The sequence below is a fragment of the Euprymna scolopes genome, chromosome 34, assembly GCF_053919585.1.
Source record: "Euprymna scolopes isolate OS-2025 chromosome 34, ASM5391958v1, whole genome shotgun sequence".
NCBI lineage: Eukaryota > Metazoa > Mollusca > Cephalopoda > Sepiida > Sepiolidae > Euprymna > Euprymna scolopes.
Genome location: NC_136515.1, coordinates 28,077,844 through 28,091,395, shown reverse-complemented (window position 1 = coordinate 28,091,395; position 13,552 = coordinate 28,077,844). Strand labels below are relative to the sequence as shown.

The 13,552-nt window shown below is 28.1% G+C and overlaps 1 protein-coding gene across 2 annotated transcripts in view; it reads right to left on the bottom strand.

The window, feature by feature from the left end:
- Positions 1 to 3,126: 3,126 nt before the first annotated feature.
- The window catches only part of LOC145259147 (dnaJ homolog l(2)tid, mitochondrial-like), a 90,898-nt gene continuing 80,472 nt past the window's right edge, over positions 3,127 to 13,552 (bottom strand). The window contains exons 12-13 of one of the 2 annotated variants that reach the window (XM_080116850.1): positions 9,978 to 10,136; positions 3,127 to 3,401 (exon numbers count right to left, since the gene is read on the bottom strand). In XM_080116850.1, the coding sequence (XP_079972976.1) occupies positions 10,018 to 10,136 (119 nt within the window). In that variant the 3' untranslated portion in view covers positions 3,127 to 3,401; positions 9,978 to 10,017. The remainder of the gene's footprint in view (positions 3,402 to 9,977; positions 10,137 to 13,552) is intronic. The other variant, XM_080116851.1, reaches the window with a different exon arrangement.

Here is a 13,552-nt window from a genome sequence, read left to right as displayed (position 1 = left end):
GTTCCCCCCCATTTCGGTTATTGCCAATTCTGCTACACCTATTGAACTTGCTTTTGTTGCTAAAAAGCACTTGACCAATATGAAGAGGCATGATCTTCATTGCATCTGATGAAGTCCAGACGGCGCTTTCTGTTCTTTACAGAAGTCATTGGCTCGTGTCTTGCAACATATCCTCGCAAATTAAATTCCTTTAATCTGTTCGTGACAGTAGAAAGAGAGGACTTTTTAACAAGATTGCACTGTTGTTGGATTTGGGGAGCCGTTTCAAATCTGTTTCTTAGGCTGCGGATCTTTATAGCATTGTCTTCCCTGTTAGAGTACGACCAGATTTAGGAGCATCACAAACTCTGCCTGTGTTTTGGTGCTTTTGCAGTCTTTTGTACAGTTTTCTCATCACATTTCAATCTGCAACCGATTTCTCAATTGGATAAACCAGAAAGGTGGAGATTAATGAACTCTTGATCAATAAGAGAAAGTCGTGGCATGTGGACTAAATGTTACGTTGTATAACCTGGAACAACAACAATTATAATTAGAGATGCTTTGTTGCCTGTTGGTGGATATTTTAAACTGATTTAGTGTCGATAATTTAAGCTGGTTTTAAGTGAATTTGTTGCTGCAGACTTTCTTTTTGCTTCCTCAATTTGAAGTTATTTTTTTAAATTGATGTGAACACTAGAATATTTCAATTAAAAGTCAAATATGAACAGGTAAAATTATAGAGGAATAAAAGGCGAATCAAACGAGGTATAGATTGTTTAAACAGTTACATTAAATTTAGCTTAAATTTGCAGTTTTTGAAAAAATTACAAGTGCAGATTTTCTTTTTGCTGGCACTGTACGCTTTTGCAAATGTAACAATTCATTTAGCAGATACAAGTAGATCTAATTCTTTTTATGTATCTTCATAGTTGATTGAAAACAGTCAGGAAAATGGATTTATTTCATCATTAGTTGAAACAATTTTCCTATATAATTGAACATAGTCAACCGAAACCTATTTTATTAAAAAGTATAGGCAATATGAAATTTAGCTCCCTTAGTATTTTTTAAGAAAAGTTTTAGATTTGCAAAGTACAAAGTTGGTAAAATGAGGTTTCTAGTTTAAAAATCAAAAATTGACAAGCAATGTTGACCATATGTCATTTTGACAAATTTTTTAAAACATTCTCCCAATTATAAAAAATAGTAAATAAACTACATAAATATTTTGAAAAAAAAAAGAAGATATTCCAATAACAAAAAGTTTTATTTAACTATTTCTAATATAAATATTAAATATTGGAAATTATAAAAACCAATTTGATTTTCTTGTTAATGATTCAAAAAGAAATGGTGAAAACAAATTATTAAAAAAAAAAAATCCAATCTAAAATCTAATGGGTAACACTTTGATAAACAGCTTGTCTATTTCTAATTTTAAACCTTTTTTTTTCAATTCATTGAAGAAAAAACGGAAATCCGGGTTGTACAAAGAGAAGATTCAAGTCAAATACCTGGAAACCATTGATTTAAAAGACAACAAAAAATATTTACATCTTAATGAATAAAAACATGAAGACATGTTAACACCAAAAAAAAAAAAAAAATTTATATGGTCTACATGGAAAAGAGGAATACCGAGAGCAACATTGCAAGGATATTCTAAACCGACTATAGAATGGTTGGTCAGTTAAATATGAAACGGTTCATTGTTCATGTGTCCAACGGTTAAATGTTTTGACTGTGTATAGAAGAGAAGGAACGAAAGAATTTTTATGCAATCAAAAATCTGAGTTAGGTTCCAATTTTGGATTTAAATAAAATAATCTCGTCTCTTCAAATGAGAGCTCAAACTAAAAATGTAATTTGGAAGAAAATTTACTTTTTATTGACAAACTTTTAAACAATGTTTTTAATAATTGAGAAAGAGAACAGATTTTCTAACCAGACTGAATTTTTATTTTCAACAACAAGAATTTTTCAATAATTTTCACTATCTTTAGGGACCTTTATATATGTATGATATATAGGGTTTATATATTTGTATGATTTACTCTAAATTAACTATCAATTTTGGAACACAGCTGCAAGGTGTAAGAGGTCTGAATGTGGGCTATATCTATTTTAATTCAGTTTTATGGTAAGTGTAAAAATGGTGGAAGTACATTATGAAAATTTAGATATCTCTGATTTTTTTTTTTAACTTTAACACTAGATATATTGGACTAATTAATAAATATCCCACAAATTTCAGTTATTTTAAAGTATTTTAAATATATATTAATATAAAAGATCCCATTTGCTAAGAAAGCAAAATTCCTTGAATTTGAATTTCTTACATATATTAATATAAAAGATCCCATTTGCAAGATACTAAGCAAAATTCCTTGAATTTAAATTTCTTACATATTACTATAATCAAAATAGTGTAATAGATTCTGATCAAAATTCAAAGAAGTGATACAAAAATTTTGTTACAGAATTAATTTTACATTTTGGCCAAGGAATTCTTGTGTGTGTGTGTTATGTAAATTCTAATGCTAATAAGTAACTATTATAATCTGCACAAAAAAAATTTGTCAATTTTTAATTCAAAAAGTTAAAGCACATCATGTTGATAATTACTAAATAAATTTTTTTTTGATAAACATACCAAATGTTATTTCATGTTTAGGAGAGGCATATATCTCTTGCAAATAGTCAGCATTCAAAAATAGTTGCAATTGCATAAAATAAAGCTTAAGATTTTATTTTTATTAGTTAAAAAAAAACAAATTAAGAAATAATTTTTATAGAAAAACATTGTTTTAGATCCAATCTTTCTTGAAAATATTTTAAAATTATAATTGGAAAAAAAAATTATTTTTGATCATAAAATTTCACAGCCGCAACTAATTATGGTTCCATTTTGCATAAATATTTTCTGTTCTCTCTCTTCCATTTAGAAATGAAAAAAAGAAACACAGACCAAACAATCCAATCATATGTTGAAATTTCATATTTCATTTTTATCCAACAAAAAAAAAAAAAAAAATTTCTGGTGAAGATGAAATATAAAATAACAAAGTGACATTGTTTGATTGGTTCACTTTTCCATTTCTACACTGTCATATTTTATCCAAACTTTTTTTTAAAAACACAGCCTTTTATGATTTTTTGCCAAGTTTAATAGTTTAGAATCATTTTTTATCACCTGACCAAGCTTTAACCCGAACTTCAAAATGGCAGCTGAACTCTAAATTTCCCCTGTTTTTGAAAATGGGAATTGCTCATATTTTAAATCTAAACAAAAAAAGAAAACTGCTTTTATCATAGAGCATCTTTTTTCTTCTTTGGAGACTCTCCATCATCATGCAAGTCTTTCACAGCATCTCGTATCCGTGATATCAGGCCATCATCATCATCCATCACCTGGCGCCCTGGCAATACAAGAAAAAAGTGCAATGCTAGAAGAGGGACATGAACAAAACATTCTATGAATGCAATTATTAAGACTTTGATAAACTCAGAAATTATCAATAAAAATTAAGGTAAGAGAAACAGTTTACTTGATGATGGCTTCCAGTTTAGAATTCAGAAATTGACAAGCAGTGTTCCTATTTACTTGTCTCTCTACAAGGGAAAACTTTTTGATGTGGTAGAAAATTCAAATCTCCCTCCCACTCCCCCAAAAAAGGAGCACTTTAGATTGGAACAAAAATTTTAAAAATAAAATAACTTCAGTCTAAAAGGATTTATTCTTCATAATATTCTTCATTCTAAAATTTCAGATTTTTTTCATATATGGCAATAGACATGTTAACATATTGGATCACTAAAGCAACATTAAATCTGACCAGTACCAAACCTAAGTGTAACATTAGAACAGATACTACACTTTTTTCCAAACCCAAAGGTCACTAATTGAAATATTCTTTGTTTTTTGTTGATTCCCATTCAACTCATGAAATTAAATATTCCACCAAATGCTAAGCAGATGAAAACTATGAGGGATTGTTTTCTCATAAGCTACGCTTGTCAATTTCCAATCTTAAAACAGAGAAGCCATAGACAGTGCCTCTTTAAAAAAAAAAAAATTATATTGCAGAAGGAGCTTTTCAGTTTAAGACAGACATAAGTGTTTGGCAATGCCTAATTTTACTTCCTTGGTGTGATGACTGTCATCAGAAGAATCAGCTTTATATTCAAGAGGCGTAAAGTATTCAAAGAACCTTACTGGTTTACGAGCTGGCTGACAACATTCCCGTGTTAAGTTGGAATTTATGATGCAAAAAATTTTGAAGGATTAAACAAGAATTATTTAATCATTTATCAAGACGACTTCATATCTACAAAATGTTGTGATAATTAAAATCCAAGAATCATCCATACTTACTTAGTTATTCATTATCAGAATATATCAATAATAAATAACATTAGAATTTGCATGATAATATGTAAATTAGAATTTACAGAAGAGCAACAACTAGAGATGGGGAGGCAGGATTACTAATGAGTCGCAGGTTCTTATCTAGAATTCTCCTGCAATTTTGAAAAAAAAAAAAAAAAAAAGAATCATCAGAAACAAAAATTCATACTGGAGTTATGTTGTAATGCCTAGGAATTTTCATTAATCGCTTAAAACTGACATAGGTACATCAGATTTTTTTTTGTCTGTTTTTGTTTTTGAATACAGGAAATATTGTGGACAAGAACTAAATTATCACTTATCAAAAAGTCAATGAATGGGTTATTTTGTGCCTAAATCGTCCACATTTTTGTATACAATTGATTTTAATTTTCCGTGAGATTTTTTTGTTACCTTTGGTACTAACCAGGTTCATTGTTGTTTAACTTCAGTGATCTAATGGGAACCAATATATTGTCATATATGAAAAAGTCATCCAATATATTGTCATATATGAAAAAGTCATCCAATTATCTACTTCTGGAGATATTGTTAAAGGGGAGATAACCAGTGATAAATTTTAAAGAGAGACATCATCCTTGCTTAACCATAGCCTTTGATTTTCTTAGTTTAAAAAAATCTACTTGATCAATTTATATGATTTGGGGGAGGGAGGTAATATTTTCATTCTGGTACGTACATCAAAGATTTTTCTGCATTTATTTTTTTTTTCTTTAATTAGATTGAATTCTGGACAAGCTCCAAAACTTTAAAAAAATAATATTCAATACAAAATAAGATGTAATACACATAAACAAAAACTTCTATTTTTTAAAAATTTTATTGCCAAACATAAAACAAGAATTTATAGTTTTATTTCTATCAATTTTTTAATAATTCAGAATTTTAGGAGAAAATTTTGATAAATTAAAATAATAATTCCAATTTGGAAAGAAAACCAAGAGTATTAAAAAGATAAGTGCCAAACATTGCCGAGATAATGAAACTGCATTACATGGTCAGAAAATAATGAAACCATTTTAATGAAAACGAGAAAATCAACTATTAATGAATCAAAGACTGTTGCAAAGAAGGTGGACTCTTTACCGTGCTAGAAAAATACTCACAACTAAGACTATGCTATGCCTCTATAAAACCACTATTTGCCCATGCATGGAATATTGTCGTCACATCTGGACTGGTGCATCTGCTGCTAGTCTCTTCCTCTAAGACCGGATTAAAAAAAAAAAAAAAAAAAAGAGTAATGTGCTCTTATAAACTCACAACACTTGTGCTCCCTTGATGTACATACTCCTGATTAACACGATAAGCAACAAAATCTCATACCTTCATTGTTGAGGTCCCTAGATGCCAGAATGTCTTCTACTCTAATAGTTTTTTCCCTCAGACTGCTAGACTTTAGAATCCCCCCCCAGTTTCCTTGACTGTACTAACATGAAAAAGTTTAAATGTAATGTGAACTTGCTGCTTGTGTAGCCCCCATGATCCTTAATAGTAGCACCTAACATTCAAGTGGCAATACAACTTGTTTGGGGTTAAAAAAACTGTCAAAAAACATTCAATCTTTAACTAATTTTATGCTGGTGTGTTTGTTGTTTTTTTTTTGTTTTTTTTAGGTGATGATTTTCTTGGGGAGGGGGGGCAGATTTTACTATGATTCTCTGAATTTTGCTTCTAAGCTCAAATGAAACAGTGCACACACTAAAACAAGAAAAATGGTAGTAAGAGAATAGAGATCAATTAGCTAAGACAAGAGAGGAGACTCAGTAAACAAATTGTCTTAAAATAAATCCAACTGCAAACACATAAAACGCATTACTGCATACAACCTCTAAAATGTTTATTATACAAAACAAAAAGAAAACCTCACTAAAATCATTTCAGTTATTGAATTTTCAAATGTCAAAATACACTTTGTATATAGACAATAAATTCTTGTTCATGAGAAAGGGTTTCTTCAAATTTTTTTTTCAAAAAACTTCAGAGCTTTTTTGGAATTTCTTGACATTTGTCAGACCTCTGTAGAATTTAATGACATTTTTCTTTTTTCCGAGTTCTATGTTGGGAGGGGGGAGGGGGTGCATCCATATTAAATGTATGTCAGTGATTGCTCAATAAAATTTGTTGTATAAAAAATAAATAGAAAATTTGAAAGTATTTTAACACTAACATTTTTTTTAAGCTTTAAGTATTTTTTTTTTCAAATATTTTTCAGTTACTATATTTAGTGAAATTAATGCACTAAGTTACACTTTTGAATAATAAAAAATTAAAACTAAAAATATTTTTTTTTTTAAATTCATTTTCTATTTAACAAAATGGAGACTAGGTTTACAAAATACATTTGTTGCAAAATAAGCTCTGAGCAGGATAGGTGGGTGAGCAAAGGAGTACATGTATTGTCAGCACCTGAATCTATCATCCTGGCAGATTAAGGAAACAGGATTAGCATCTATAACGGCACTCAACCACCCTCCATCTTTCCAAATGTAAGCAAAACATTTTCAAATTAATTTTCTCTCAGAATAAGTAAACAAAGCATTTTAAAAGAGGTTTGTTTTTTCATTAAAAAATTGAAAAGAATTTATTTCTTAGAATAAAAATTACTTTTTTCTAATATATTGTGCATTTACTAAAAATAAGTCAAGTTCATAACTCTTGCAATGCATGAAAAGATGTGCAACTGATGAAGTACAACTGCCATGTTTTTCCACTCAATTTTAGTTCTGCTGTTGTCAATAAGTCTTAATTTTATTAATTTTTATTAATTAGCTACAAATTGTTTATTAGTAGGTACGGAGAAAACTGGGCAGATAAAGATAGAGGGACCTAGTTTTGAAAGCCGATTTATCAATTTTTTTGTAGGTTTCCAACTACTTTTTTGATTGTATTTGAAAGATTAGAGACTAAAGTTAATTTCATAAAAGGAAAAAATATTTGTACACGTGAAAAAAAAAAAAAAAAAAAAAGTTATGAAAAATGTTTTCACGGCGAGCTAACCAATTCAGCTAAATTTTGAAGTTAAATAAATTTGTTGTAAAAATCCTTTAAAAAGATAATTAGTGTTCTGGGTCTATTTCAAAGATAATTAGTAAAGTCCTAAGATATTGAATTAAATAAAAAATAAAAAAAACTTGTACAAAAATATAGCTTAATTAGCCCTCAAAAAGCAAGTAATTCTGCCGTTCACCAAAAACACAACAAATAAAGGTTTGTAAACAATTATACGGAAACCCAAAATTAGAGCCAATCGAAACGCTGTTTCAACATGAAGACATGATAGTAAAAGTGAAAATATTAAACAATGCTTAATTCAATGGTAATATCGGTAGTTCGAGAAATTCATTTTTTTTTTTTTTTAGTTATATCGAATTCATTAATACGGACTTTAGAGACTTTTTTTGTAATGTTCCTGTAAAAATTAAATAATTTTTTTTAATTTTTATAATTTACGATGCTTCAGTCATGTTTTTTTTTTTTTTTTTACTACAGAAAATTAACTTTATTAAAGGTATTTTTTGTTTAAACAAAAAAATACATTTTCCACTAAGATTTAAATAAAAATAATGGGTTCATTATATTCCGTGATCATTATTTTATAAATACTGAAAATAAAGAGTAAAGGGAGAGCTCAAAATGTTTATACATTTTGAGAATTGGCATTCATTTTGCCCATACCTATTAATTAGAAAATTAATAGAAAATATTTTCAGATCAACATTTCTTTTTAAATAATTGAATAAAAATACTTTTAAGTTAATTTTGTCAAATTGAAATAGAGTGCGTGCGCACACACGAACACTACTAGATGTTGGGTTAAAACCACTTCCTACTCCACTTTGATTTCATGTTAAATTTCATAAACTGTGACATTCTTTCATATTATCCTGATGGAAAATATAGAAATAAAGACACTTATTTTACAATATAATTTGTTTTACAGTGTGTACGAACACAATACATAAATTAGATGGTGAAATAAAGCAATTAAGAAGCGACATTGTTAACACCAATACTTTTTGACTTATGTATTATTTATGAAAGTTGTTTTTGTTTTTTTTCCATAATAAAATATGCAATATTTAAAGAATTTTTTTTTTTTTTTTTTTAAGTAAAAAAGTTTTGTAAATAAAACTGCATGGATTTTGTCTATAATTCCTCCAATATTAAAAATTAAAAAAAAAAAAAAAAAACGTATATGATGTACATACTAGTGATAAAACAAAAAATATACTTCAAAAGTCATGTAAATTGATCAAGTAGTTTTATTTTTAAATAAGAAAATCAAATTTTATGAGTAACAAAATGGCTGTCTTGTTTGCAATTTTGAAAACAATCTTTTAAAAAATAAAAGTGAAGAGATAACTAAATAATTTAAACTTGCAAGATTAATATTGTACTGCTTACGAATTCCCATTAATCACTTAAAAATGATTTTCTTTATAAAAATAACACTTGATCAATTTATGATTTTTGGAATATGATATTTTTGCTTCATCACAGGTATTACATCATACAGATTTTTCCTTATTTTTGTTTTTTTTAATATAAAGGAGAATTCTGGACAAGAATCAATTGTTTTTCAATTTTCATAATCAACTATATACTTTTTTTTTACGTTATTAGCAAAATGTTTTATAAACAATCTGCAATGGTAAAATTATAAATATGCATTGTTCTGTTCATAATAAAACTTGGGATATAGAAAAATGTATTTATTGGGTTGTTGCTCAACAAGATGCCACAAATCCATTTGATCCAATTTATGAGTAAATATAAATTATGTTTCAATTCTCATCTAAGAATACAATTACAAATTACTTAAGCCAGGTCATGGCTAGTGGAATAACAAGCTACACCTGTAGATTATAAATAGTTTCTATATTCCATATAGATTCTGTAGTTCAACAAGATGCACCTCAAGAAGGTCAGCGGTTACATTAGCCAAAAGGTGAGAATAATATCCAAGATGAGAAGAGTAGTCCGAATAACCCAAATAAAATAAATTGATTTGAATTTTTTTAAATGGGGAAAAAAAATGTTAAGAGTTGTGTTTGAAGGCTATGACAATGCAGTCTTGTAAGAAAACATTGTTGGATACAAGAAAAGGCAAAACGAATGACAATATTGAAAGATTTCAAGAATTTTACATTATAATTTATTTATCAACATAATGTGTTGAATCTGGATGCTTATGTGGGGCTGTGTTCTTCGAATTTGAGATATACCTCATCTTCAGAAAGAAAAAGTATGTACAATCATTCGGTGGAGGTGTATTTATGTGGAAAAAACAGTTCTTATTTCTTTTAAATATAGGACAGCATTTGTTATATTTAAATTATTGTTATAATATCAGTAAAAATGTGTTTCACTTAATTTATTTTCACTTAAGTGAATTATAATAATTAGGATGCACATATGCATATTCATCTTGTTTTGCTTTCGTATATAATTTTGAGAAAAATTAAATTTTAAAATACTAATTTTGTTTATGTTGTGGTTTTTGATTCAATTATTAGAAGAATGAAGGTACTGAAGATACAGGAGGAGGGATGATAGAAAAAGAGGATAAAAACTTATGACTAACCCTTGTTTATTGTCAAGTGTAACTGGTCGTAGAGTCTTAATTAACCAAAGATTTTACGTCTCAGTCTCTCTAGCAAACCATCATCATCTGATGATGATGATTCGGATTTGGGGGGCGCTTTCTGTCCCGCAACATTTTCTGTGCTTTCCTCCTTCCTATCTGAAAAGAGAGAGGAAGGTCACAGGTTTATAATATCAATTCCCTTGGGTTTTTGTTTTTTTTATTTAGAAGAGAAGAGTTAAAGCCATAAGCACACGATTTTAGTATGAAAGAATAAGGATGAAAAGGAGAGGACGGACCAAGAAGAGGAAGCATTCCGAATAAGGCCAAGCAAACATTCAGAAAATGGTGGGAAATAATATGTGAGAATTGATTTTTCTCCTGCCTCCTATTTGAAACCGCATTTCATTTGTTAGAGCATCAGGGCAATGTGCATGTGAGTGTGCATGATTAATTTAAATAGAAATTATATTAGAAAACTCGAGCATGTTTTACTATGGACAATAAACTGAAAAGTGGTCAAGAAACAAAGATATAACAAATGTTACCAAAGGCAAGATAAATTACTTTTCTATCTAGCTGGATAAGTTTTTGATGTTTAAACTTATTTTGAAGCATTTATTAAGTATGGACTGCAAGAAGTGCCGAGCATTAAAGTTAAAATAATGGCAAAGTTGACAGACTTTGAAGTTGCCACAAAACGACAGTGCAATAATTGCTAAAAATTCGAAAATAAAACAAAATACTGAAAAAAAAAAAAAAAAAAAAAAAAAAATCCACCTAATAAATATTATGGCTATATTTATTTGATGGATTTCAACCATTATTTTGAGGATGAAATAAAAGAGAAATAAATCCTAATTCTCATCAAAAATATAGAAACAGAAAACTGAGACTTAAAAAAAAAAAAAAAAAAACTTTTTTATGAAGTACCTTTTCATTCAATGAAACAAACTTTTGCTTATTGTTCCTTTTATCCAAATTTTAAATTCTTCTGACCTGACTTTTAATCTTGGGATTAAAGAACCAAAATTATGCATAAGCTACTTTCATTTGTAATTTTTTTTTTTTTTTCATAACTTAGCTTTTTCATAACAAAAAACAAAAATTTTACAATTAAATAAATGAATCAATAGAACTTATCAATTTCATTTCTTTGAACTTGTTTAAATACTTTTTCACAGAGTACAAAAATGGAGATTGATCAGTAGTTGGAGAGGGAAGGCTAAAAGTGAACATGGAACATGAACTTATTACAACATATGGTGGTAACCATTACATAACTTGCACATACACATTATTTACTGCAAACCTATTAGTTTCCTCAAATCCAAGTTAAAAATTAAGCATAATGCTAAGAATAAGAAACAATCGACCATCTTGTATTTTGCTATTTTAAAGCTTTAATCTAGTAATCCTGTTGTGTTTTAACTGTTACTAACGCATCTCAAACAGTAATCATCTTTTAAAGTTTAATTATATTACACATATTTTTAGGATTCCTTTTTCAGAAATTATTGAGATCATCCCAGAAAAGGTTAGTTGGTTTTAAGGCATATCAACCTCTTTTGAGTTATTTAATGCCGAATCTAATAATTTTGGAAAAGATTTTTAAGCTTTAACTTCTTTAGATCTTCAAATATTTATGGTGTTTGGTTTGATTGTTTTGTTGAAATGGTTGTTTGTTTTTCACTTTGCAGAACATGGAGTTTGGCAAAGTGAAAGGAAAAAACAATAACATCAATGTTTGGGGCATTTTCGTTCAGGAAGCCAGTATCTTTAGACAGCCTGATCTGGTAACACCAGATGTCCCAATAGATATTACCATGCCGAGCCAAAGTGGACCTGGAAATGAGGTTTCATCACTGTCATTTAAAATCATACGCAGGCCACATAGAAAAGTATTTAGATTATTTTGATGTTCTCCCAAAGAATTAAAATATTTCTCATATCAGTACAAATAATACGATATTATATTTTCAAACGATCTAATTATAAAGTCACAAAGACACCGGTGTTCTAGAATTCCTCCCTATATTAAAAAAACAAAAATACAGAAAAATCTTTATGATGTACATATGTGTGATGGAACGAACAGATCATATTCCAAAAATCATGTCAATTGATCAAGTAGTTTTATTTTTATAAAAATCAGTTTTAAGCAATTAACAGAAAATCATACACATTACAAGGCTGAACTCATAAGTTTGAATTATTGCAGAGTTATCTGCCATTGTTTCTTCAATATGGCAATGTAAGACGGACCCTTTTTGCTTACTTACAAATTTTGATTTTCTTAGTTAAAATTGTTTTTAATATAGGAGGAATTCTAAACAACCAAAAAAACTATACTAAGTGAATACAGATAAGGGTCACAATTTATATCTCAAAACTATTTTCTTAGTTCATGTTTTTTATGTGAAATAGAGCTTAAATGTATTTTATAGGTATCAATCACTATTTTAAAATCAATATTTAATAAGTGTCAGAATTACTGATAATTATTAAGATATGTTACTTTTGGCAATAAAAAAAAAATTTTTTTTAAATGGATGCAAAAAAATAATACAGATGAAAAAATAGCCTTTCAATGTGTCATTTTTAAAAAATGTGTCATTTAAAAAAAAAAAAATCTATTAATAAATTTAAAAGACAACTATAAATGTTTGTGTACATTTTTCCTCACAAGTGATTATATATTTTATATATCTTATTTAGTATTGAGCAAATATTTATCAAAAATCAAGAAATACAATAGCGTAAAACCAAATTATTAAATTCTCCATAAAAACAACTTGATTATGTGATTAAATCCTCCAGTATGTATTTTGATCTAGTAGATCATTTTAACCTTTGGTTGAAAAAAAAAAAAAAAAAAAAAAATTTTTAATAAAAAATAGAACATTGTTTAAACTGTTTTTAATTTCTTTCCAAATTTATACAAATAAAATTGTAAGTTTTAGAAGAAGTAAAATTTGAAGTTTTACATCTTAAGAGATTAAAGATTAAAAATTAGTTTTAGAAAAATGCAATAACATAACCAAACCACAGTGCAAGGATATTATAAGCAAGGGTGTACTGATTAACCAGTAGGTAATCAGCCTAACTGGCCTCTTTGCCATTTAATCAGCTGATTAATTACTTTTCTCTTTCCTATTAAATTTAAATCATTTCATCACTGCCAAGTCACTTATCAGAGCTTTGACGCATTAACATAGTAACTGCTAACATTTAATTAAGTGTCTGCCACTATGATGGTTTTTTGTCTTTATTAAATAAAATTACAAAATACAATTTCTAATTCTTAAATAAATATAATTAAACAAGAAAAAGAAATTACAAACCAGCTACAAAGTACAAATTATAATTCATTAAGTGAATAAGTTCTGCACCTGCTGCTGCTCTACTTCCTCTTCTATTCTAGCTGCCTGTCTCCTCTGCTCTCATAGTCTCCTCAGTATTTAAAGTTGAATACTTTTAAGTTGTAATCTAGAAACATTAGCCTTTCTCTATTTTCATGACGCAGCCTGTTCCTCAGAGGTTCAAACACATTATCACTCGCCAAGATGATATGG